This window comes from Arthroderma uncinatum (assembly GCF_011692745.1).
Source record: "Arthroderma uncinatum strain CBS 119779 chromosome Unknown scaffold3, whole genome shotgun sequence".
Lineage (NCBI taxonomy): Eukaryota > Fungi > Ascomycota > Eurotiomycetes > Onygenales > Arthrodermataceae > Arthroderma > Arthroderma uncinatum.
In genome coordinates, this window is record NW_022983865.1 from 2,901,713 (window position 1) to 2,928,441 (window position 26,729).

A 26,729-nucleotide genomic window follows, 5' to 3' on the forward strand; every position below is an offset into this window, starting at 1 on the left:
TGTACAGACCGCAAGAATTATCTACTGTTAAGCCATGTACGGAGTACTTCGTATAGTAGGTGACCACGATCAGCCACGATCGTCATCATTTTTGCATGGACCCTTTAATGCTTGTCACCTTCTTTGCTACACGGGAAACCATGCGACCGCACAGCCGCCTTCCTTAGCTGGAAATCCACATGCTTGGGATCTATCTTAGTCCTTAGGCTCCGAGATATCCCATCCGAGGGAGCATTGTCTTGTTCAGGTCAAGCCAGAGGCAGAGGCAGAGGCGGTTTACTTGCGCCAAGCTTTATATACTTAGCATTTTACCACAGGCACGGACCTCATCACGCGACTACCATGATTAGTCAGGACGTTGTTAGTCAGCCGAATATCTGCAGGGTGACCTCAACTTCTCAACGACGCTTTCAGTTCTCATCGGAAGAGCGTTGTAGGTTTTTTCATGCATCGATCCCTACACACTCTCTTCTGTATTTACACCCTCTATGTTCGACACCCCCCTTCAGAAAAGTTGCTTATCCCCGCGTCCCCGCTTCCCCGCACGCGTTTTGTGGGCCACCGCTCGTATTTCTTCTCCCGTGCCCAGTTTCCGTTTCTACGGTCGAACAAGTTAAACTGGTCCCCGGGGTGGTTCTGACTCGCTCTCGGCTCCATTAAAGCCACATCTCCGCGAACTATAGGCCTACCAGCCTATTCTTGACGATGCTTGGGTCCCCCCAAAGGGGTCATACGCCCTTTCATTCGACCAATGAAAACAATTCGCTTAAAGGATTTTTATTTTTTGCCAAAAGTACCCCAGCTTAGTATCACGATCACTATAGGTGATGGTAGAGAAACTGCTGCCGTTTTCAAAGCCCGCCATTGAATTCAGGAACACCCGCACATACACTTCGTATCAAAAAAAGGGAATTGAATAGTCTATAGCATATCATATCCAAGGAAATCTGAGATCAGCCTGTGGCGGGAATAGGCCATGGCGAACGTCCTCGCAGAGGCGGCAACGCCACAGCTGAAGCACTTTCAGCCCAACCGAAGAATATACTACAATATCCTAGCCCCGTTATGCGTTGCCCAGAATAAGAGGTCCCTGCTTATAGTAGCATTGTCAGCTGCAAACACAATGCACAGAAGAAGCGCCATGAAGCGCGCCGCATCGAGGACCGTCCAGTTTAAAATATATATTCAGATTGCCACCATAATCCGGAAATTGAGTTTGCAGTTATCATTACCTCATATTTCCTCTGCTGCGGGAAGCCCCAATCCCACTCTGCGTCCTTCATTACTCCTGATCCAAACTATCTTTCGTTGTTACACCCTGGTGGGCGGGTGTACCTCGAACCTGTTACCTTGCTGCGGATCCATTATGTATGCCCATGCTACATAGCCGGCCACCGAAAGGCTACTGCCCATCCTGGGTCAAGAGTACCTGAATTATAGCCATCCAAGCCAACATGGTTGGACTACAAATGGGTCTCCGGATACATACGGACGTCTTAACCTATTAACTATGCTTGAAGAGAGGGGTCTCGAATCCAACTACATTATATACGTAGTAACATACCTACCTCGGTCGAGGCTTGCCTTTCCCTTATATATTTGGTTGCACATGCCATGATTTTGAAAGCCGATCCCGCAATTCTCGTGCTAACCGTCAGTGCTTCTAAGGCTATACCCACATACAACGATGGACAGGGACATTCAGAGTTCTGGTTTCCCCATCTGGGTTAAGAGCCCCATCGACTCTGGGGTATTTTGGGCCAAAAAGTGACCTGCTGATGCCAATCCACTTTCCCAATCCCAACAGACGGATACCTCGGGGGCAAAGGCGGTAGATTTCCACCGTTCTATATACTTGGGCATCGAGTCTGAGTATATAAAAGCACGATGTTTCCCTTGTCAATAATCACTCAGGATCATCGGTGCAGTGTACCAGATCCAGTCCTTATTCCAAACCCATTGCATTGGGTATCCCTCTTCAGCCTGTCCAGCCTGCATAATGTGGTATCTCCTCAGCCTTGCGGCGTTATTCGCCCATCTATCCGCCGCTGCGCCGACAATCAACAAGCGAGCTGATCCAACTGTCAAACTGGACTATGCTAATATAGTTGGGTCCAGTGTGCTTGGGGTTGACTCGTTCAAAGGCATTCCCTACGCTCAGCCTCCGGTTGGTAAATTGCGATTGAAACCACCACAACCTATCACCACGAATCTCGGAACGATCCAGGCTACCGGGCTCCCTCGAGCTTGCCCACAGATGTATCTCAGCTCTGACAACATCCCTGAAGACATTCTTGGGAGGTTTATAAACACACCATTCTTCCAGACAGTTAGCAATGCTGGTGAAGACTGCCTGACCATCAATATCCAGAGGCCGTCTTCAGCGACGCCAACTTCCAAATTGCCAGTGGTCTTCTGGATATTCGGTGGTGCTTTTGAACTCGGATCCACACAGTTGTACGATGGCACTTCGTTGGTCCTGAGATCTATGGCACAAAATAGAGATATTATTTATGTTGCTGTGAACTACCGGGTAGGAGGCTTTGGTTTCATGCCTGGCTCGGATATCCTGAAAGATGGTTCCGCAAACCTGGGTCACCTCGATCAACGCCTTGGACTTCAATGGGTCGCCGATAATATTGCAAAGTTCGGTGGAGACCCAGAAAAAGTCACTATCTGGGGAGAGTCTGCCGGTTCTATCTCTGTGTACAACCAAATGACTCTGTACGATGGCGACAATACATACAAAGGAAAGCCTCTGTTCCGTGCAGCAATCATGGATAGTGGAAGCGTTGTCCCCGCCGACCCTGTTGATTGCCCTAAAGGCAATGCTATATACAACAAAGTCGTTTCCGAGGCCGGATGCGCCAACGCTGCCAATAAACTCGACTGTCTACGATCTGCCGATTACACCACTTTCCTCAATGCCGCAAACTCCGTCCCAGCCTTCCTTAGCTACAACTCAGTTGCTCTTTCTTATCTTCCACGCCCTGATGGAAAAGCACTCACGGCCTCTGCAGACGTTCTAGGCAAAAGCGGGCACATTGCTAAAGTTCCATTTATCATCGGTGATCAAGAAGACGAAGGCACGATTTTCGCGCTCATGCAGTCGAACCTCACGACCACGGACCATGTCGTCGATTATCTCAGCACACTATACTTCCATAGCGCAACCAAGCAGCAGGTTAGGGATCTAGTTGCCACTTACCCTGATGATCCGTCTGCCGGTTCGCCCTTCAGGACTGGTCCTTTCAACCAGCTATACCCACAATACAAACGCTTGGCTGCTATTCTTGGAGACCTGGTATTCACATTAAGTCGTCGCGTCTTCCTAAACATTGCCAACCAGAAGCAGCCCGACGTTCCGTCCTGGTCTTACCTCGCCACCTATGGTTACGGCATCCCTTTCATTGGCACCTTTCACGCCTCGGATATCCTCACCACCCACGGCTACACCCCCGGAATTCCGAGCACCAGTATTCAGAACTACTATCTTAGCTTCATCAACACTATGGATCCCAACAAAGGAATGCCGTTTGGGTTTCCCAATTGGCCTCGATGGGGCGAGAGCAAGAAGTTGTTGAATTTTTCGGCACTAGGAAATAGTCTGCTTTCTGATGACTTTAGGGCCACAAGTGCAAAATATATTGCTGATCATGTGGATATTCTACATATATGAAAGTCGAACTGGCCAATGTGGACTCAGCCTCCCATGTGGACTCAGTCATACTATACCCGAGGCAGACAAAGAGGGAGAGGGAGATTTTGGAGTATGCTAAGGCATATATATATACATATATACCTATTTCCGTTTAAATATTGAATGATTAATGACCTGATCTAATGTTTGGCTCAGAGTAAATGCACCTACGATACATATATGTAGACTATGTTCCACCTGCCTTATCAGACTCTGATTCGTTGCAATATGCTTTACTGCAGGGGTGCATCAAATCACGCGGTATGCCGCGAGATGTCTAAACCACAATTTAAGTATTCGATATTCCTTTTACTCTACGCCATACTGTCTAACTACGTATCTGCTAAACATTCAACAACCCTAAGAGTCGATCCAATAATCCCCTAGCCTTGAGGGAAAGCCATTATCCGCAAGCAAAATGAACGAAGCAGCCGAGGTCATCGAGGAGCGTTTCGGCCATACGGCATGACATATACCAGGCCAAATCAGCACTGGCTGTGAGGGATGCTAAGTTGCCAGCCATAAACACTTAAGTATGCTCTAGTACCTTTATTAGACACGACTAGGCTAATTATCCTATATGAAGTATGCCGTGTATATAACGGTGGAGGTTGGTATAAAAAGGCAAGCTACGTCACTGGGTGCAACAGTGCGCCGTAGCCCCTTCCTCTAGCGTCGGGACTTAAAAGCCTAAGATAAGCCTCACCTTCACTCCGTCCATTCACCAACCACCAACGATGACGATGACCGCGGGCGATAGAAAGGCGGTGCAGGCACAAGAGTCGCCAGGGACGCCCCCTCAGCCTCCATACTCTCCCGTAACGCCAGTGACCTCTCAGTCCTCCGGAGCAAGCCCCGCCACCGAGTCCATAGCGGCATCTCCGCTACCACCAGCTGCATACCCGACAGCTGAATCTATTCCAGCCGGAATCGACCGTAGTAGGTCAAGCTTGCATAAGAATGGGAATGCCGGCACCAGTTCGACTTCTCTGCCTCCGCAATTCATGAAGGAACCATCGCCTGTGCCCATCTCCGAAAGTGAGAACCCGGATGCGATCGCCCTCCGATCAGCCATAACCATCCTTCAGATACAGAAGCAGCAAGCCCTACGAGACATTCGGGCGCTGGATAAAATGAAACAGGCAGTTTCTGAAGATCCACATACCTTTGCCGATGAGTTATTGAATGGCTCTCTTCACTCAGAGCAAGGCGATCTATTCCACCCCCCCTCTCGGGAAGAGGGCGAGCAAGAAGAAATTAGAAGAAGTGATTCAGAGGCTATGGATGTTGACCAAGAGCAGCGGCCACAATATAATGGTTCTGGCGCAAGTCAAGCAAAACGGCTTGGTACAATACCCAAACCGCAGAACATCGTGCGCATGCCTGCTATAAACTGGGCAAAATATCATATAGTAGGTGAACCGCTGGATAAAATGCACGAAGAGCAGAGGCTGAGACCCACGCCTGGTGAACCGCGCCACGATGCGTCGCCATCCATATCGACGTCAAGAAGTCTGGAACACCTACTCGCAGCTCCATATCGGCCATTCGTGGACAAGATTGATCCTCGTATCAAGGCTAGAAGTGGCAACAAATGAGGTTGAGAGCTACAGCTTCAGCAATACAGTCCAGACACGTATTCTCACACAGTACAACATCGTCCGCAGCGCTGCCTGAGCTCTCTATGGGCCCCCGTTCCACTCCTATCCCCTCTGCTTTCCGGGTATTATATCGGATAGTACCGTTCACAACTACCGCAGAAGCGGCGATCTATTGTCATCCAAGTAGCCAATCTCCACATGGTTCGCAGACGGTCTCCTCTACTATAGTATATCCCACGACCTTTGTTTATCAATTGGCTCGCCCTACCCAGCGCTTTGTTGGCTAGGGCTAAGCTAATCTGGGTGGGAGGTTCTAGCTGCTCGAATATTTCGATCAGTACCCAAATCGGCAGATCCAAAATTGTGATTGGCTGCGGGAAAGCGATGTACGCCCACCGTCTGTTTCGAATGATCTGCTCAAGACGGAAGTGTTTGTTAGCTCGCCTCGTTCTCCAATGAGGAACAAACCGACTTAATTTTCCTCTTATCCCAACCTTCCTTCTGGAAGTGAAGGGAGGTTATTAACATACATGTTTATTGATGTGGAATTTATGAACGGGTATCCCGCTTCCGCGGAACATGTTGGGTGGAGACTCAGAGATTAACTGGCTATGCGGTAACTCCCCCGCCTGCCAGTCATCTATTTCCCGTTCACCTATAGTTGATGGCAATCGGGATAATTCGACAGGTATCGAGAAAACTGGAGATTTATCGAAGACTGAGGACAAGCGTTCACTTCCCACGTGAGCGGGAATCATCACCGAGAGGTCACGCATGTTGCTGTATCATAAACCGTCAGCCACTCCAAAGTCACTCCAAATATAACAATAAGGGGCTGAGAGCCTACCGACGCTGACGAATTGTTCTATTCCCACCATCTTGACGCCGACATTCCGGTGCCCTAACTGGAAACATGCTTTCTTTGTCCAATATAAGATGAGAACAACGGGTCTCCAATTTTTGGTTTATCTTGACAGCAGATGAAATAGAGAGAGAGGAAACCGCTCCGGAGGCTTTTTAAAGGCTAGGAAAAGGTCCTATTCTCCTTGTATCATTACAAATTTCCACCAAAGAGCGAGTTTGTTGGATTTATATTGTTTATAACGGCTCTTCGGCGGACAGATGCCAACACAATGGCAAACAGGAAATCCTGAAACTCTCCCTTATATCTACAAGAGAATGAGACGAAACATCTCGTATACAAAGCCTGCGGAATATAGACTCGCGCATAAAGAGTAGGACACCTTCACTTTGAGGGCAGGTAATTATTTTTATTGATAGATAGAACATCGAGCTCATAGAGACATAGATTAAAGATGCTACATTCCTAATACCTTCCACATCAACTATTAGAAAAGCATGGTCAAAGCGAGACCCTATCGGGAAAATATAACCTATGTCTATAGGAATCATCCCTATTAAACGAGTTCTCATCACCTTTCAGTGCTGGAGAGCTCAAGGAAAGCTCCATATCACGTGATGAAGCTTCGGACTTTAAAAGACTTTTCGTTATCCGTCTGGGAAATATCCATTGACATCAAGCTTGAAGCTCGACCGCGGCAAAGAAAAGATGAAACGTAAGGCGAGTTCGGGGCCGCAAGGCCTATCCGAAAATGACAATCAACTTGCAAAGAAACGGGCGCTTTCAATCCAAGCGATAGCTCCCTCATTTGAAGAGGGCCTATTGGAGAAGGATACCCTCGAGAAGTACAAAGAAGCTTATGCGAAATCAGGCCCGTGAGTTGACATTTTTCTCATTACATTCGGACTATCTGCTGCAATTGGCCGTGTGAAAGCTTACAATATACTCAAATTGTGCGTAACAGTTATAAACATGGCGTTATCTCCCCGCTTTTCAACCAGGACCTCCTCCGCTCCGTTCGCAACGAGATTCAAGAACACATCTCATTCACGGAGAAAGAGACGGACATCTACAAGATATTCCAATCGGGAGACTTGGCGAACTTGGATGGGCTAGATGATGAATCGCTCTCCAGGCTACCATCTCTACTGAAGCTTAGGAACGCTTTATACTCCGGTCCCTTCAGGGAGTATTTATCTGAAGTTACCGGTGCCGGAAAATTGAGTGGTAGCAAGACTGATATGGCTGTCAATGTTTACACCGGTGGATGCCACCTGCTGTGCCATGACGACGTTATTGGAAGTCGACGTGTTAGCTATATCCTCTACCTAACTGACCCGGATGTCCCTTGGAAGCCAGAGTGGGGTGGAGCTTTGCGATTGTATCCAACCACGACTAAAACCGATGCCAATGGGGAGGAAGTCAAAGTCCCACAGCCAGATTATACTGTTTCCATTCCACCAGCTTTTAACCAGCTGAGCTTCTTTGCGGTGCAGCCTGGAGAAAGCTTCCACGATGTGGAAGAAGTGTATCACATGGAAGCCAAGGGCAGCGAAAAGGAAATCAAAGAAAGAGTACGCATGGCAATCAGTGGCTGGTTCCATATCCCACAGGAGGGCGAAGACGGGTACGAAGCAGGTCTGGCAGAGAAACTTGCCGAGCGAAGTAGTCTCCAGCAACTTCAGGGTGAAGGGGACGAATTTGACCGACCTCAACCACAATTCGTACCTTATAATCAAGCAGGAGATGAGGACGTGTCTTCTAAAGGCAAAGACGCTGCCAAGGCAGGCGATGAGGACGACGATGATGAAGAGTTCAACGACAAGGACCTTGACTTCTTACTAAAGTACATCTCACCATCGTACTTAACCCCTGACGTAGCAAGTCAACTCAACGAGATCTTTGACAATGAACGAATCGTCAGACTAGAAAAGGTCCTCTCGGATAAGTTTACTCCCCGTCTCCGTTCCTATATTGAGGACCAGGAGCAGGATAAGAACGCACTTCCTACTTCTGCTGAAGAAATTGAGCAAAAGACAGATTGGAAGGTGAGCCGGCCGCCACACAAACATCGATATTTGTACCAGCAAGCGTCTCTAGAAAAGAGCCAAGATGCCCAAAAAACAAAAACGCCGATTCAAGAGTTGCTAGAGGATCTGTTGCCGTCACGCGCATTTAAGAAATGGCTCTCCGTCGTCACTGGGCTAGATGATCTTATAGGCCACAATTTGCTTGCTCGCAGATTTAGACGTGGAGAGGATTATACCCTGGCCAGCGGATATGAAGGTGAATCTCCCAGACTCGAATTCACCATTGGTCTCACACCCACGTCCGGATGGGAGAAGGAAGAAGACGACGAAGAGGAAACAGAAGCCGCTGCCAGGTCAAAGAGCTCAGGCTCGGGCTCCAAGGTTGCAAATACCAAAAATCAGGAAACGGAAGCCAAGGCAGAGACTGGCGCAGAAGAGGATTTATCCGTTGGCGGATATGAAATCTACATGGCAGGTGACGATGATGATGACGATGATGAGGCCGGCAAAGAGGCTGAGCAAGTTCTCGGCTCCACGGGAAGCAAATCAAAAGTGAATAAATCAAAAGCCGATCCAGCCATCTACAAGTCCTCGACCAATGACGAAGACGACGGAATTCTGTTCAGCATGGCGGCTGGCTGGAATCGCATGAGCATTGTGCTACGAGACCAGGGCCCGCTCAAGTTTGTGAAATATGTCAGTCGTGCAGCCAAGGGTGGTCGGTGGGATGTTACTGGGGAGATTGATGTTCAGTATGACGAGGATGAGGATGAGGAGGATGGTGGTGATGAGTGAAGCCTTTGCCTGCTTGATTGGCATTATTTGTAGATAGCAACTTTAACCCCAGCTGTGGCAATGGCGTTATTATGCCTGCCGGCGTGGCGTCTATGGGGTAAAACAACGAACCGTGAAATGACAAATCTATATTCTATATTCTATACCTGCCTGCCAATATTGCCCGACACTATCACAAGGAACCGCATAAGCTATTGCATCCATATTAGAATCGCACCCATGTTTGCACGTAGAATTATACCGTGGAATCGATAGTAGACAGCTGCCATATTTCTACCACGTCCAAACCATCGATATCTCCTGCTGCATACCCTAGCGAACACAGGTAACACCTCCAACGCATCTAGTGTCCAATAGTGCCCTCAAAGCCTTAACATAACCCTACCATCAGCCATCTAGTATACTATGATCTCGTCTTGATCGATATAAATGATACATCTTGACCGGTATAAATATAGCCAGGACAAGAGAGAACAAGAGGAACCCACGCTAAGAGTTTCAGCCCTTGTAGCGTAGGGGTTATCGCGTCATACTTGTAATTCATATTATGTCATATGAAGGTCACCAGTTCGAATCTGGTCGAGGGCACATTCTACTTTTTTTTTTCTTCTTTTTTTCTTCTTATACCGTCGATAAAGCATTGTCAAACGGACCAGACTCGCTTAGTCGTGACTACTTGCACCATTCAATACCAAGGCCGTAGCAGGGACTTAGTCGTGAATAGTAGCCATGGTCTTTACCACTATTGCTCCCTAGCTCCCTCAGCCTCATTCACCCTGCCCTGCTGGAGATACACATCCATCAATTTGGGGGCCAGCACGAGGTGAACAAACCATGGCTAGACCTATTTTTGCATCAGTTATGATCCCAACATGATGCCATATCGGAATACTTGGACGAGCCGGAGGGTCCGGCAGCAAGACCCGGCAAATCAGAAGTGCATAAGTCTACATAGTCTACACGTCGTCGGTCTGGCGTGTTAAAGTTAACGTTTAACAGCGATCTCAAAAGTCGATCATCCCATCTAATTACGGGAGTGCTCAGGCAATTGGCATCCAGACGTCACATCGACATATCGACCTAGTTTCTTCCTTTACTTGGACCGTTCCACGAAACGGCTCGCAGCTCTTCCGTCTATTTCGTCGGCGTGGTGTCTATCGGATTGAAAGCGCAGGTGTACCGGGGTATCCTCCGCTTCGCCTCCTCTGTCCCTGTGCAACCCCTGTCTTCATGCGATGGTGGCTACCATCAACCCGGTTCCTACACTGGTCTCTCCCTGGCTGGGGTAGGCGACTATTGTTCATGCATATTAGTCCCAACCCTAAGAATACCGGTAATGCACGAGGTCGATCTCTCTCGTTGCCGGAGGTAATCTTTTCAAAAGGGCAGGTAGTAATCTTACCGTTTTGTCAGGGCGTACATTAGGCGGTCGGTTAAGTGATGAGTCGTCTTTTGCTGAGCACGTTACATATACGTGGTATAAGAGGGATATAGGGATACGCAAGGCACAATTCACTAATCCCACAATGCACGGAGTGCCACCTTTAACGGTTAGGAACGATAGAACTAGCTGGGTATTCGTTACACACCGTGCTTCCTCTCAGGCTGTACGGAAGTAATATCGGGTAGCAGATGAATAAATATATTGGACCCCGCGTTACTAAGATGTTTTTGGTGAATAAGCCGGAACCCGTTGTAATGTACTGCACGGCTTTCCTGATCCAAGAGCAAGGTTTAAGCGCCTCAGTATGACTTTGAGGAACATGAATTAACCTGCTCGCGTCCGTGGATATATACGGAGCAAAGGACACCAGCAGCTTCCTTGGTCAGGGTGCAGAGTCGATCGTTGAGCACTTTGTTCCTGGCCAAAGTGGCTGCAGGGTATAGTGTTGCGCTCAGGCACTTTTTTTTCCCTCTTCCCCAGGTCCGGGATATTGATAGGTTGAATGTATAAGCAGTTCAACCGTCAATCGTTTTGCTTCCATTATCGCCCGTACCAAGAGAAAGGTACCCGCCGAAGCGACTCGGCGGCCGGCTTGGGATGCTCTCCAGGGTATCTCCGCACCATGCCAGCGTGAGAAAAAAGGGCAAGGGTGTCTGAGAACGCCTCTGACAGGCTTACCCCAGCCCACGGACATATAGAGTCTGTTCTTCGGACAGTTGGCCCCAAAACTTCGGCCATATAGCTAGTATAGGTGAGCTATAGGACAGGGCCACCATACATGAACGCACACCAGGCCAGACCCCTGTCTGCGTGCGGTCGTTGGCTTCCTAATTATTTTCTGTAGGAGAGGGTGTGACTGGTGCATGTCGTACTGCAACTGCAACATGTGGGCGTCACCGGTCTGTCGTACTATGTACGATGTGTTCGTTAGGCAATGCCGAAGAGTAGGTTAAGGCTGATTCTAGGCCAAATGTCAAGTCGTCACTTGAGCTGTTCTCGAGGGGGTATACGGAGTCATGTATGGTGTATGGGAGTATGCCTGGCCGGGCATGACTCCGTCCCTCGGTTCCAGAACATCGGTATATCCTTCTTGCTGGGACATAACATTGGCACCGGCACTGTTTCCCTAAACGAAACGGACTCCCTAGAATGCAGGAGCAGGATGCAGTGAATAATATGCCATCCGTTGAGTAATTATGCATGTCCTCCGTAAGATGGATATGGGATATCCCCGCTGAGTCAGCCACGAACTCCCCCGCCAGCCAAACGACGCTCGACAAGCGCCCAAGAAGAAGCCAAAGAGACCCAAAGATGCGCCCATCGTTACGGACGACATGGATCATAGCTTTCCTCTGCAACGCTCCAGTGGAGGCCGTGGCGTTTGGACGGAGGTATTCTGTCGTTACTGTATCATACTTACATACCCTTGTGTAAGTGAGAGAGATCCCGTAAAGGTGAAGCTCGCCTCGAAAACGAACGATGATATGAACGATCTCTCCCCCCATCCGGAAGATAAACCGATGAGAACAGGCGTGGAAGAGTAGAGTCCAGACCAATGGGCCGGAATAAATCCTCGAAATGGCAATTTATGGCAAATTGGATGGTCGGTCAGAGGGAGAAGGAGTTTCAGATCGATTTCTCCTCGCCTGCGCTCTCACCCCCCCTGAAATCAGACCTACATTATACTGACTTTATGAACGAAAGAAAGTTTGCACAGAAGCCACGAAGAAGAGAAGAGAAAGGCTGATAGACTACGGCGAGTGATGGATGGATGGGAGAGAAAGTTAACGTTAACCTTTTGCATGATGTCTCCGGACCGAGGAGACCGTTTTTTAAGACACGGTGACGCGGTCGATATCAGCTCTATCCTTCAATCATGCGGTGGTCGATCACAGTCACAGTCACACGCACGATCATGGCCACGATCACGGCACACGAGTAGATTGATGCTTTTTTTCATACCTCTTATTTGTGGAAAGCTAGTCGGGTTCATAGACGATGCAGAAATATGCGAGTTGCATAAGGAGGGTACGGAGTACAGGCAGCGGCGGTACCTGAGCTCGAAGCAGAGGCAGTGGAGATGGGGGCATACGGAGTACTTCCTGCATCAAGTATAGACGGTGCAACATGAGGTAGCAACATCGTACCTCTCTACACATCGGATGCTCCGTGAGGCGTACGGAGGCACGAAAAAGAGATAATCGACGCAGCGGCAACGCTAGCCAACCAGACGAACCCGACCAGGCCAGTCCGTGGCCCCACGAGGAGGAAAGGAGCAAGAAGAGGCGAGCAGAAGGATCTCGGTAGATTAAAATCCATCGAAAAAGTGCTGAGCCGCCATCCCTGTTCAGGCGGGAAACTTCTCCTTGGGGACTTGGTTCGCTGGAAGAAGAGAAGGGCGATGCGATGATTAGGGTTGCGTGGCAGTTTTAGCCAAGAGGACTGGGTTCCGGGTTGGGTTAGGGTGCTGAGTGGGTGCTAGTGCTGGCGCTGAAGAAGGCCATGCATGGATTTGCCGGGGAAGGGGCCCCCCTTGGATCGGGTGTCAACACGAGGGAGGCCTGCGATGGCTGGCGGATCCCAGCCATATTACATAACAGCTATTGCCTCCTGGTTGGCTGGGACATGGGATGCCCTGGCTACGTGCATATTGCCTGCCTCTGGGATCAGGCAGACCATCCTTACGGTGCCAGTGGGAGGATAACGGCGAAGACAGGCATAGGGCATGATCGAGAGGTCAGACGGTCAGACGCATCGGGTCGTTGGAAGCGGACGAAAGAAGACAATAAAGAAGGACGATAAAGGGCAAGAAAGAAGGAAAGCGGGAGTAGTGGCTTGGATGAGGCTGGTGAGGTGGGAAATGCGACCTGTCAGGTAGCACGGATGAGCGATGATGGGCAGACAGCAGGACCAGCAGCCGAGAACAAAGAGAGTCGGCCATGTATGTCTTGCTGGTACCGTGGATGATACTATACTGAGTTCTCTACGGAGTACTCTACTCTATACTGTATACTGTACTCCGTACTCCGTATGTATATTGTATGGTATAGAGTGGCTCGTATCGGGCCAAGAAGGGGAAGACGAAGAGAAGATGGGCAGAAGGCCTGGCCGTTCCTCGGTCACACGTGTCGCAGCCTCCCGCTCTCCACAGTCTCTCCTACTGACGAGATATAGGCGAGTCTGCGATGGACAAGGCGATGTTAGGCGACATCTCTCTGCCAACTCTCCTCTGCGTCTGCCATTGCTCTAGTATGTTATTAGCATATACTTAGTGGTATAGTATATAGTAAAGTAAGTCTTCTTTGTGCCTTTTAGGCTCGGGGGGCCACGTGAGGAATGGGCCTTCCCGCCAAGCAACTCGTGGCGTGATTAGTCATGTATTACAATACTGTACCCGTACCCCGTAACATATATACATAAATATATCAGGTCGAGGTCGACTTGAGTTACTCGAAATTGCGATCACGCTGCTAGTTCGTCGATGCTAGCGGCCATAGTCTAATCTGATCAGTCAGGACCAGCGGACTGGGAGACTAGCCAGTAGCCTGAGGTGAGCCGTCATATACATACCAGAGTGTAAAGGTCATGAATGCGATGGGATGACACGCTCAGGGCTACACAGGCAGCGTCGGTCGCACAGAACAGCAAAACGAGATTTCCTGACTCGTGGCATCAGGTCTGGTCTGCCTCTATCTTGGTCCTCTCCTCGACGTGGATGGAAGAAGCACTGTGGAAGCGGACGGCGCCTCGAGCTCGGACACGCGGCCACCTGGGCTTATTCCCCTTCTTCCTTCTTCTGGCTCTCTTCCTCGCCCGCGTCCACGTCCCTTTCGCTGCAGCGTGTTCTCGTTGCTTTTTGCAGGCCAGTCAATTTGTAAATTCGCAAGCCATCGGGGGACGGAAGTATTCAGACCACGCAGCAGGAAGACGACCCGGCCCAACGCACGTATATCGGCGTGGGTTTAGTGTATTTATGGAACGTGGCGTTCGTCGATACAGGGTGTGTGATGTGATGTGACGGTGGGCAGGAAGCATAGCCTGGGACTGGGACCATGCCCTAGTGCAAGATGCGGACATGGGATGCCCTGTCAGCCCTAACACTCGAGGCTGAGCATACAATGAGGTAAGATAGATATATATAAATATACAAAGATATAGAGTAGATATAGGTATAGAAGTAGATATGGATATGGGTATAGATATAGATATAAAGTAAAGGTAGAGGTAAAGATAGACGTAGGGTAGAAGTAAAGATAGGGTGGTAATACCATACGGTATTTTCAATAGAGCTTCTGTAGGTTTAGATTACGGTCGTTACGGGACCAGAACAAGGGCAGAACAAACCATCCAACCTCCTCCTCTTCCTCTTTCTCTACACACACACATACCACGACCGACAGACAGACAGAGAGAGAGACAGCAGCAGCAGCAGGTTCAACGCCACGGCCGACGCAGTTGACGTCGCGAAGTTGACAGAGTCGCTCGCTTCTTATCCGTCGCATGTCGCTCCTCGCCGATGCTCGAGTCTGACCGGCCCTGACTGCATCATCGACTTCGACATCGACATCGACATCGATATCATCAACCGACTTATATATACTCAGCAACGCACTCCGCGCGGCCGTCACGATGGAGACCTCAGTAGCCCATCGGCCATGGGAAGACAGCCGGCCTGCGCCCAACACCAACGGCCACAACGTCAGCCAGACGACCCTCACCACGCTGCCGTCCATCTCGACGCTGACGGCCTCCATGCCCGTCGACAAGGCGCCAGTGCCCGTCGCATCTGGTGAGAAATCGCCTGCCCAGGCTTCGATGAACACGCTCGAACGAGATTCCGGGACCTGGTCAATGCCTCAGAGTACCCGTATGTAGACCCGTCCGCCTCGTTCGTTCGGGCGGTGTTGGGAGAAGCGGCTAACAATATCATACAGGCTCATCGACGTATTCTAGCACCACAAACAACACCAATGGATACCATCAGCATTCATTCCTCATGTCCTCGCAGCAGTCGCCGAATCGGTTGTCGGGTGTCTCTGAGCCGCCGTCCACTGCCACGACAGTGTCTTCGCCAGTGTCGAGCCATGCGTCTCCAGGCCAGAATCCAGTCCTGCCGTCCATCAACCACACCATGGACTCGCACCAGCAACAGCTCCAGCAACAACATCAACAGCAGCAGCAGCAACAGCAACGGCCAGATTACCCCGAATCTCGCCGCAGCAGCATCGATAGCCGTATGAACCAGGGCATCTCCGCCCTCCAGATCAACCCTACCTCGCCCTACCACAGCACCAACGCATCGCAGTCGTCCGTCGTCTCTGGCCTCCCGCGCGACCGCATGAGCTACTCTCACCACTCGACCTCGTCTCGCTTCCCTCCGGGACAATCAAACCAGGCACCGCTCTCACCACTCGGCCCTCGCGCACAGGATCACCGTGGTCCCTTCCCAGCCGGCCGCACTGCTCCACCGATCTCATCTAACCCTCGCCCCGAAGAATTCCACGCCGACTCTCCCGTGCCCGGTCAAGCGTACGCCTTCCCTGACCCCAGCATAGCTCACCACCACTCTTCGTCACTCACCGCGCAAGGACCTGCGCCGCCAATTTCACACAACCCGCGCCCAGAGACCTTCCATGCAGAGAATCCGGTGCCGGGACAGGCCTATGCCTTCCCAGATCCCACCTTCAGTCGGGCATCGACCATATCTGCACCCAACGATAGGCCGTCGAATCAGTTCACGCGAAGACATAGCACGGCAGATTCGATGAACAGTAGCATCTACACTACCGAATCAAGACTCCCAGCGGGACAGCAGGGTATATATACATCACTTGTTCATCTTTGTGCCAAAACATCTAGCTAACTTTCAAATAGAACTGCCCCAAAGTGTCCACCACCACTCCCTTCAACACCGCCAGGTCCGCAACATAATAGGCGAAGGCGATCCCAACGGCGCAACTCCATATAGCCGCACTCCCGAACTCCGCGTGACGCACAAACTCGCCGAACGCAAACGCCGTAGTGAAATGAAAGATTGTTTCGAGGTACTGCGCGCCCGTCTCCCGTCCGCCCAGAATAACAAGTCTAGTAAATGGGAGACCCTCACGAGAGCAATCGACTACATCAACCAGCTGGAAAAGAGCGCATCACAGTCCCGACAGGAATCAAACCAGCTACGACTTGAATTGGAGGAGATGCGTGCACAGTTGGGCCAGACTCAGTCACAACAGCAGCAGCAACAGCAGCAGCCACAACAAATCCAGCCATCGCTTGCTCGACGAGCTAGCTTCGAACCTTCTTCGCAACTTCACCAGCAGCAGCAGCAGCAGGGCCAACAAATGCAGGTTAACGGTAATGGGCAGCTGACGCCTCCTCCGAATCCCGGGGCGTTGTACCAGACCCATAGCCACCCCCAGCAGCCTCATGGCCAGGCCCACCATGGTCATCACGTACACCACCCACAACACCCAGCACACGGCCACTACTCGCCTCCATCGAACGCAACGCCGACGTCGCTTGGCTCTCCAGATCCATCACGGACACTACCGCCGTTGATGAATGGATCCATCGCTCCCATGCAGGGAGTACAATATACAGATGAGCGACGATGATCCCACGCCTATCCACACCAATATATACACACACACACCGTCTAGCGATATTACAGACATTCTTTCTCTCTTTTCTTTCTTACCTCGTTGCTTCATTACCGACATACCACGACCGTTCCAAGATGACACTTTTTTCCTTTTAACCACCTTTATACAATTCCCTCGGGTCCTACTCGGCAACCACCGTCACATCAGTCAACTTGACCAGCTAGGCCTCGCCAGCATCTCTTTTGTTCAACTTGTTTAATCAATATTTGCGCAAAGATATCCCACGCCGTCTACCATCCACCTACTTATTTTGGGCCTAGAAGTCGGTTTTTCTTCCTACCTACGTACCTACCTACCACCGCCACCATCTATACGTTTTCACTTCGTGATTGTCCTTTCTACAAACTACCATTTACTATTCCGTCATCTCTCTACCCCGCCCGATCTCTGGATTTCATTTCCTTACCCGCCTACCTACCGACCTACCTATCTACCTCTCCATCTTATTCGTGTGTATGTTTTCTGCCAGTGACAAAACGGCGTGCTTGGAGTGAGTGGAGTGGAACCATTTGATATGAATATTTTTTATTTTCCTCGCTGTTTTTTCCGACTCCTTTCCTATCTCTCTATTTTTACTCGCCTTTTCTTATCGGATTATCTACCTGTGTTGTGCTTTTCCTGGATTTTGGAAAGGAAATGGAATATGTTGCTGTCTTTCGTCTCATGGTGTTTCTGTTTCTCTTTTGTCGCTAGGATAGGCAGAGAATGAGAATGAGATGAGATGAGAAAGCGAAAGCGAAAAATGTTCGAAAGGAAGAAATATTTGACTTTTACCTAGTAGAGAGACGAGGAAGAGGAGAAGGGAAGAGGGATGGATCTGTACTGATACAGGAGAGAGAGGAGGGAATCCAAGAATAGAAGAATAGAATACTTCCCTTGTTCATATGATCGCTGTTTCTATACATGTGTGCTTGTTAACTGCATGTTTCCTAGTAGTATAATAGAGATAGTATTAATATGGTGATTGCAAAGTGGACTGGTAGGCCTGTTCTGTCATCACATCACATCACCACCATTATCACCATCACCATTACCACTATAGCATGCCATCAAGATCTACTCTATCTACAAGTACTCTGTACTCGTTCCTATAATATCTACACTGTCTATCTACTATCTACTATCCTCCTATTGCTATGAAGATATAAAAATAGCAACAAGCCGCTTGGCCTGCCGGGCGCTAAGAGAAACTCTTCATCCCAGCCAGCCCAATCACACCTGCAGCTTCACCTCCCAGGATCGCGATGCTCTTCACATCCTCTGCCCGCAGGCCTGCAGACGCCGCTCACTGGTCCGTCCCTATGTCATGCCTGTGCCGGTGGGCGGTTAGAGAGCTCTTCTGCCTCTTGACAGGCTGGGATGCGCTCCACCGGCCCTGGCTGTAGAAGTCGATGGTTGGCCATGATTGGGCATGAGGACTGATACCCAAGGGAAGGTTATAGATAGGTTTATGCTGTAGAAGATACCTTTCTACAGATACATGTTTCTTCTTCTCTTCTTCTCCCTTTCTCTCTTTCTCTTTTGTACATTCACTTATTTTTGACTGCAGCGCTGTGCGTTGATCTACAGTCGGTACATTCCCTTACTATACTGAGCTTCATATTCTGCATATTACTACTAATCACCCTTACTACTTGGACTCTCGGGACTATTATTCAGTTACTCTGTTATTGTCATGCTGTTTGTCGCCATGGTGATCTGAATAGCACACGCTCCCTATTCACGCTTATTGTTGCTTTGCTATTGATATCACTACTGATAAACAATGACCTTGTCTCAACAAACTACATACACCTCTCAACCTCTCAGATCGAACCAGGACACTTGCCACCATGTCCAACAATCCATTCACCTCTTCCTACAGCCAGGGACGAGATGGCTCGAAACCAGCCAACCTACAGCTGCCGCAGATGCCGACCTTCCCCCTCTCGTCTCCTATCAGCGAGGAGCTGCTCACCCCGTTCGACGACCTCGACTCATCTCCAGACCCTTCCAACCCGTTCACATCACCAGAGGACGCCGAGGTGCAGAAATTCAACTCTAATAACCCGTTCCTGACGTCGAAGGAAGGGTTGGGCGGTATATCAAAGCTCAAGGGCCGTTGGGGGACAGTGAAGCAGCCGACTCGGGCGAGTGTGACGAAGAAGAAGAATAGACCTGGATTGAACCTGGTGACGAACTTTTCGGCGCCTGGCGCGCAGAATAGAACACACCAGTGGGCATTACAGCAGCAACATCAGGAGGGGAGACAGATCATCGGTCTGAGTGAGTTGCAGGAGATATATAATCCATCTACTACGGTGAACTCAAAGAATGTGCTAGTCGATACCTCTCAGTCCAAACCCAAGTCAAGGGCAGCTCGCGTTGAGAAGCGTCAGTCGGCACGAAAGATTCCCCCGCGTTTATTCCAGAAGCCTTCATCGGAGGTGACGGTATCACCTTCTGATCGACCCATCGTCATCGGCGTATCAGTACCACTGGGCTCGCCGGCAGCACTGGCGTTTAGCTCAGATGCAAGGTCTACACCAGGTAGAACGGATAGTATACACAGTCTACGCAGCCACGGCAACACTCCAGTCACACCCACCATAGTCGTGACGCCTGCTTGTGAAGAACGCGTGTGGGCAGAGGAAAAGATGGAGGAACCAACACGGCAAAGACCCAGGCCAGCATCAAGTATCTACTCGCAAGCTACGCCAATGATAAGAGGCATTCATAGAGAAGAAGACATTCCCCCTGTGCCTGCCCTGCCACCACCAGAAACATACGCCAACAGCCATGGAGTCGAGGGCCCCTTTGGAAGCATGGAGGCAATATCAGAACGACGACGACGCGTTCTTTCATCAGGGACCATGTTTGAGGAAGACTGCTCACCCAAGCAGGCTCCGCTACCGAGATCATTCTCCAACAAGGAACAAGGCCAGAACGACGGTGGACTAGCTCCAGCTTCGAACCGTCTCAGTCTTGAGACTATATCTCCCCGTCGTCGATCAGAGGGGTGGTGGAACTATCTCCTATCCCCTCTCTTATCCCGCTCTAGCACCATGACTACCATCAACACCATTCACCGCACCGGATCCTTAGGAGAGGCTGAAGAGCGGCCACCCATGCCAGTATTACCGAGAAATGCACGACTACACCTGGCAATACCAAACCAAAGCAATGATTCATTCCTGACAAACAAGGAGTGGCGTGACAAGCAGGTCTCCGTCTTTTCACCCATCACTCCAGAAACAGCCACCGAAAAGGGGTCACCATCCCCCAAGGTTTCAGGTGTAGGTGCTGCCTGGCGCGAACGACTGGTCTCTGTCTTTTCACCCATCACTCCTGAGAGTGCCGGGGCTAAGGATAAAAGAATCCAGAGTAACGTCACAGAATGGCCGGATATTGACCACTGGTACTTTCAGCAGGAGAAGAAGATGAAGGTCGGAACTAGCAATCTTACTATCAACACTACCAACACCAGCAATAAGGGTCATGCCACCGGTACACCTAAGCATCTGGACAGTGAAGAGCATAGAACCTCTCTTTGCTCCGCAGTGACATCGCAGTCGATCCCATTCATGATGTCAGATCCAGGTAGTCACCACGCCAGCGTCAGTACCGGCCCCAGTCATACTACTCGGAATGTATCGAATGGTCGATACTTTGCCAATTATTCAAGCACATATGACAATACTCCGCCTCGACCTACAAATAGGGACTCCGATTCAACTATCCGCAGGCCTGATACCCACAAGGACCAAAACACAAACAACCCATTCTTTCAACAGTTCGTCGATGATATACGGGCTGACGACGGCAGGAGGCGTTCCGACTCTGCATCTACGATGATCGAGGAAGATGAACCCGAGATATCCCCCAACGTCCGCCATGCAACAGCAACCCCTATCTTTCACAACGCCATGCCAACGATGGTCGGAACCCGACGACCGCCTCCGATAGTACCACCGACACCTGCAGTTCCCTCAAGAGCTAGTGTAGCGAGCGCTGATTCCTCTGGCTCTCCCGAGTCAACTCCCCAACGGCCAAAGGATAAACTAGCAGGCATAGGCACTATAAAACGCAAGGGTGTTCCCAAATACCGTGCCATCTTACCGCCAGATAGACAGTCACCGCTAGAATCTCCTGGCCCTCTCTCCCCGGAAGCTCAAGCGACGCTGAATGCCGGCGGCATCCCTATGTGCGATGTTCCCCTCGTTCGTCGACCAGATAGGACTTATCTTTTACCAACGTCTAATTCATTACCTCGTCACCCAAAGGTATCGCCGGTTATTCTCCAGACTCCCATTATCCGTTCGACTCCTAAAATTGGGCCTAAGATTGGAATCAAAGATCTACCGTCCGTGACTGAGATACAGAGGAAAAAGATAATGCGTAAGGAAGTGGTTGGTGAAGATGGGAGTTTCTGGCGTGGACAAAAGTGCCGGTGCAAAAAGGGGTGTGCTGGCGGACGAGATTGCGAAGGCAGAAAGAAACGAAGAAAGTGCATCTTGATCATCATCATTTTGATACTTCTTCTTTTGATTGGGTTAGGTGTTCTGCTGGGCGTGTTTCTTTCAAGAAAACATCCTGGTCAGGGGGCTCAGCGACCACCAGGGTCATCACCACAGCCAACGCCTGGTCAGCAACCTGGAGAGAACATGGGAGATAATCGATGGTTAAATCTAACCGGATATCCACCTATTCCGACAGGCATATCTACTGTTGCCGGCCCGAATGCTGCGGGTATCAATTCAGGTTGCATCGCGCCTACGAGTATGTGGAGTTGTTCCCTACCAAAGGAGATGCAAGATGCGAATAGCCCATTTGATGCCGACCAACCGCGGTTTAAGATCGATATTCGGTTCAAGAACGGGACGTACGATCATAGTACCACGGTTGCCGATAAGGGGAAGAGAGACTTAAATGTCTTCTCCAACTTGCTAGCACTTAGAAGCTGGGCAAAGCTACAACATCCTATCGAGCGTCGAGACGACTTCACTCCCTCTCCTGCACCCCCGACTCTAGAAGAGCAATCATTCCTCGGCAACACAACTGATAAAACGGCAAGCCCCTTCGAAGGCGAAGAAACGCCCTTCTTCGTGACTGTTCTCAACACGGCACCGCCCAAAGGCGTCCCAGGAACCGACAATAACTCTCATCGCCGGCGGGATACCGAGGGCTTCCCAGACCTCTCCAAGCTTATCCCCCCTCCCGCCCTTGACACTGACGGCACCGCGGCTCCCGCATCCCTCTACCCCCTCACTATCTCACAGCCCTTACGCCTCTATGACCGTGGCCTACCGACTGAGCACTACGGTTTCTATACCTACTACGACCGATCAATCTTCCTTAAATCGTCCCGTCCAATCGGCGACTCAAAAGAAACAGGAAATATCCCTAGCGATCTAAACGGTGGCTCTACAAAGTCCGCCGCAAGCGTACAATGTACATGGGCACAAACCAGATTCCTCGTTCAGATCTGGACCCAGCCATCCGAGGCAGGATTACAACTTATCTCAACCTCCGCTGATCCAGGTCCAGCTTCGCCATCTTTTGCGGAAGATTTCAGACGTCCTGGCACCTTACCTTATCCTGTAACGATAATACTCGACCGTCATGGCGGTGACCCTAAGAAGAAGGTCGTATACTGCTACGGTATTGATGCGGGTGGGAAGCCAATACTGACGAAAAAGAAACTCCAGCTTGAACATCGTGATTTCGGAGGGGTTCTTGTTAACCCTGCCCCGGGAATATTCAATGTCTCTTCTACACCAAACATGAGGAAGCGTGCGAACCCTGCTGTTGGAGCAGGAATAGACGGCGGGTCAGGTGGATGTCGCTGTGAATGGAGAAACTGGCTGAAAGCCTAGACTTGAACCGTCATGATGCAGTTTGCTTTTATGATTTATCTATACCCCGTTCCCAAGACCATTTTATTGCCCTGGGCTTCATTTCTTTATTTCATTGTATGGGTTGTATATATGCATACCTAACATTTGTTTGACATCACCCAATTCTTTTCTTTTGTTCTTTTTTACTTGCCATGGCATCTGAACATTTTGCATATGCATCTACATGGGCATGGGCCATGGAGCCTGGAAGGTTTTCCTTGTCTGTACACGTATTTGTATTGGTGGCATAAACGGAAGTTTTTGGAGTTCCTTTTTGAGAGACAATTATGTATTAATGGAGAGAAGAGTAATGAATATGGACTTTATGCTTGAATACTGATATCGCCTTCCATACTTGGATCTATCGTCATGCGACCGACTTTATATCAACTCCAGCTTCTCTAATATCAATCTTTTTGTTTCTTCTCTGACCTACAATACATAAATTGGTATATCAATTTGCTCCCGTTTCCTCTCTTTCTCTTTAACTTCATATAGTGTGTGGACTTCTTCCTATACCTGTGTGATTGTTTCTTATAGTTCCTTCTATAGTTATTTTTTATAATATCACTACTACTAGTTTTACCAGGTTTAGTTGGGGTTTCTTTTGGACATGTCAGAGGTTCGATGAGGTGGGCGTTGCGTGGCTTCTAAACAAACGACCTGGATGGGCCTAACTTCTGGATGGCTGAGCACAAGGAGTAAAGTCGGGAAGTTTTTCCAATGGTCCTCTTCTGCCTCTCTTCAGAGTTAAGACAGCGACGATGTTAGCAGCAATACTCAGGCCCCGACTGCTGCCCAATTTCTGTCATTCTTATATAGTGCGTACGACAGTTCTTACATTTGAATTGTCGCCCGCTCACCTAGACTTTTTGCTGACAAGTTCCAAAATATAGATACTGCGCTTTACTAGCATTCGCCGTGGATACCGGCCCCTAGACACCAAGATACAACCTTCATCGAACCTTGATTTCGTATATGTGCCCGAAGATGGAGTAGAAGATTTGGAAGGCTATTTCCCAGGAGGCTATCACCCGACACATATCAACGACGAGTTTTGCGGAGACAGATATAAGATTATTCACAAATTAGGCTACGGCTCCTATTCCACTGTTTGGCTCGCTCATGATCGTGAAAAGAACCGCCATGTTTCGTTGAAAATTGCCATTGCCAAGGCCTCAAGGAACAATTCCGAGTCTGAAATCTTGCGGCATCTCCAGAGCAGAGATGTCTGTCATCCGGGCCGTGAATATGTTATCTCCTTGCTAGACGAGTTCTCGTTTGATGGGCCTAATGGCCGCCATACCTGCCTGGTGACTGATGCCGCTGGACGCAGTATTGCGGAGTCTAAAGAGAATAGTCTAGACTTCATGTTTCCTTTACCGACTGCACGAGCCATTGCCGCTCGAGTTGTTATGGGTCTTGCCTATATGCATTCCAAAGGAATCGCTCACGGAGGTATGCTATCTCGTCTACCGATTAATGCAAATTTTTACTGACAAATTGCTATTTAAGATCTGCACTGTGGTAATATCCTTCTCCAGACTGTCGACTTTGATGCTTTAAGCACGGAACAGATACGTGGCCGATTTGGAGTACCATTTAAGATGCCTATTACTCGTGTGGATAAGGTCCCTACTGGGCCAGAAGCCCCTCTCTACGCTGTTGTGCCGATGAATCTAATGGTCCCAAGTGATAAGGTCGTGGATTGCAGAATTAAGATCATTGATCTTGGAACTTCGTTCTTTCCCGATAAACCGCCAAAGAAACTATATACACCGAATACCCTTCTTCCTCCCGAAGGGTTTTTTCACGAAACCATTACACCGGCTGCTGACCTATGGACTCTTGGTTGTATTCTCTATGAGATCCTAGGTGAACGACCCCTCTTTGAGACATTATTTGGAGATCCGGACGATGTGATTGGAGAAATGGTAAGCACTTTTGGGAAATTACCCGAAAGATGGTGGCAAGTCTGGGAAAACAGGCCGGAATTCTTTAATGAATACGGGGATTGGAATTCAGATTTGAACCGCATTCAGACACCTGGATTTAGGCCATTTAGCCAGCGACTTTGGGATATGGGGAGAGGGGAAACACCGGAAACCTGTCAGTTTTGTGAAAAGGAGAGAGGCAGCCTGAAGAGTCTGCTATTGGCTATGTTGGTCTATGAACCTGGTCGCCGTATATCGGTCGAAGACGCGATGAACCATAACTACATGGTCGATTTGGCACTTCCCGCACTGCGGAATAATCGAGGTCTCTCTAAATAGGAAGCATCAGCCCCCAAAGCGTGCCTGGGAAGGCTGGGTCGAGCCGTCAAATTCGGCGCTTAACTAGCGACAGTTCATGCTCATGCCTATACATGGTATATACAAACTGGCATATTTCATGGCACAGTACCGCACCGTTTCAGAGCCATATTTTTAGCTGTTCTTAAGACCTCCCCTGCGTGTTCCTTACTAATCTATCACTTGTTCTTTTCCTGTAAAAGAGCCTCAACTTCGTACACCACCAACCCCGAACTTCAGTCAGCGCGCCTAAATCACCCGGGCAGAGAGATGATGCTCAGAACAGAGATTAAGAAGCAGCAGAAGCAGGGCGTCAATACAAGCACCGTGGACGCACCCACGACCCGACGGAAGAAATCTGAAGCCCGAATTGTGACATGGCATGAGGCCCCCAAATGGCAACGGGATAATAAATACATCCTCAGCGGCTACCGCCGAGAAAAAGCAGATTATTTGGAGATCCTCGCCAGCCTGACATTCTTGCACAATGAGACTTGTAATGTGTATACCCACCTGGTCGGGGCATTACTCCTACCGATTATCGCGACTACTTTCATGCGCGTCCTCTCTGAGCCTCAACTCTTCAATGTCTCTAGAACAGACTATGTCATGTTCGGGATCTTCTTTTTGTGTGCGGAGTGTTGTTTAATCTTCAGCGCGGCATACCACCTAGTGGGACCCTACTCGCATGGCGTAGAACAGTTCTGGCATCGAATGGACCTGCTGGGGATTGTCATTGTGACTGTGGGAACATTTATTCCAGGCATCTATTATATTTTTATCTGTGATCCGGGCTTGCAAAAATTGCACTGGGCCATCGTCAGTCAACCCTCCCCGCGGTTGGTTCCATGTCCACAATATGCTGACATGAATTCTAGATCATAGTCTCAGGTTGCGCTACTGCTGCTCTGATCTCGATACCTAGGTTCAGAACGTTGCGCTGGCGAAAGGTGAGGGTGGGCGCTTACATTGCGCTCGGCGCGTCGGCATTCATTCCCCTATTGCATGGAGTGCAGCTATACGGGCTCGAGTACATGCTTCAGTACTCAGGAATGAAATGGTATCTGCTAGAGCTTGTTCTCTATGGCGGCGGAGTAAGCCTATATGGGGTAAGCTTGCGTGCTCGCCGTCCCTTATTCCTTGAAAGATAAGTCATTTGACCGACAGTTACAGTCTCGAACTCCAGAACGCTTCGCTCCGGGTAAATTCGACATCTGGGGCAGCTCACATCAGATCTTTCACGTTTCCATCTTGTGCGCTATGTACATACATGCAATCGCTCTCGTGCAAGTTTTCACAGTGTGCCATACACTGGACGTATGTAGCGTCCAGGCCGCTCATCGAGCTGGCCAAAGTTAACAAACATTCTCGGATCTGAAATTTTGGTGTTATTTTTTAGAGTGACCTCTTGGACTTGATAGACTAAAGCAAATATAAATTCTAGAAAGAGTTTATTGCTAGAATTATATCA

General features: G+C 49.5%; 5 protein-coding genes and 1 non-coding gene across 6 annotated transcripts; all 6 read left to right on the forward strand.

The window, feature by feature from the left end:
• Positions 1-1,999: 1,999 nt before the first annotated feature.
• On the forward strand, positions 2,000-3,679 carry GIQ15_04630 (cholinesterase; the record flags this gene model as incomplete). Its single annotated transcript, XM_033552047.1, has 1 exon — positions 2,000-3,679. The coding sequence occupies one exon, from the start codon at positions 2,000-2,002 to the stop codon at positions 3,677-3,679; it is 1,680 nt and encodes a 559-aa protein (XP_033405777.1).
• Positions 3,680-4,437: 758 nt separating this feature from the next.
• Positions 4,438-5,298, forward strand: GIQ15_04631 (uncharacterized protein; the record flags this gene model as incomplete). The annotated part of the gene is made up of 1 exon (XM_033552048.1): positions 4,438-5,298. One exon carries the CDS (start codon positions 4,438-4,440, stop codon positions 5,296-5,298), a length of 861 nt encoding a protein of 286 aa, XP_033405778.1.
• Positions 5,299-6,871: 1,573 nt separating this feature from the next.
• Positions 6,872-8,988, forward strand: GIQ15_04632 (uncharacterized protein; the record flags this gene model as incomplete). Its single annotated transcript, XM_033552049.1, has 2 exons — positions 6,872-7,038; positions 7,128-8,988. The coding sequence occupies 2 exons, from the start codon at positions 6,872-6,874 to the stop codon at positions 8,986-8,988; spliced, it is 2,028 nt and encodes a 675-aa protein (XP_033405779.1).
• A 501-nt stretch (positions 8,989-9,489) lies between these two features.
• On the forward strand, positions 9,490-9,576 carry GIQ15_t0029. The gene has a single exon. It is a non-coding gene; the product is annotated as a tRNA-Thr (tRNA).
• Positions 9,577-15,061: 5,485 nt separating this feature from the next.
• GIQ15_04633 (HLH transcription factor) lies at positions 15,062-17,043 on the forward strand (the record flags this gene model as incomplete). The annotated part of the gene is made up of 3 exons (XM_033552050.1): positions 15,062-15,299; positions 15,367-16,248; positions 16,307-17,043. 3 exons carry the CDS (start codon positions 15,062-15,064, stop codon positions 17,041-17,043), a joined length of 1,857 nt encoding a protein of 618 aa, XP_033405780.1.
• A 1,880-nt stretch (positions 17,044-18,923) lies between these two features.
• GIQ15_04634 (uncharacterized protein) lies at positions 18,924-26,617 on the forward strand (the record flags this gene model as incomplete). The annotated part of the gene is made up of 7 exons (XM_033552051.1): positions 18,924-22,900; positions 23,881-24,425; positions 24,483-24,901; positions 25,499-26,077; positions 26,137-26,352; positions 26,432-26,511; positions 26,584-26,617. 7 exons carry the CDS (start codon positions 18,924-18,926, stop codon positions 26,615-26,617), a joined length of 5,850 nt encoding a protein of 1,949 aa, XP_033405781.1.
• Between the last annotated feature and the right edge of the window lie 112 nt (positions 26,618-26,729).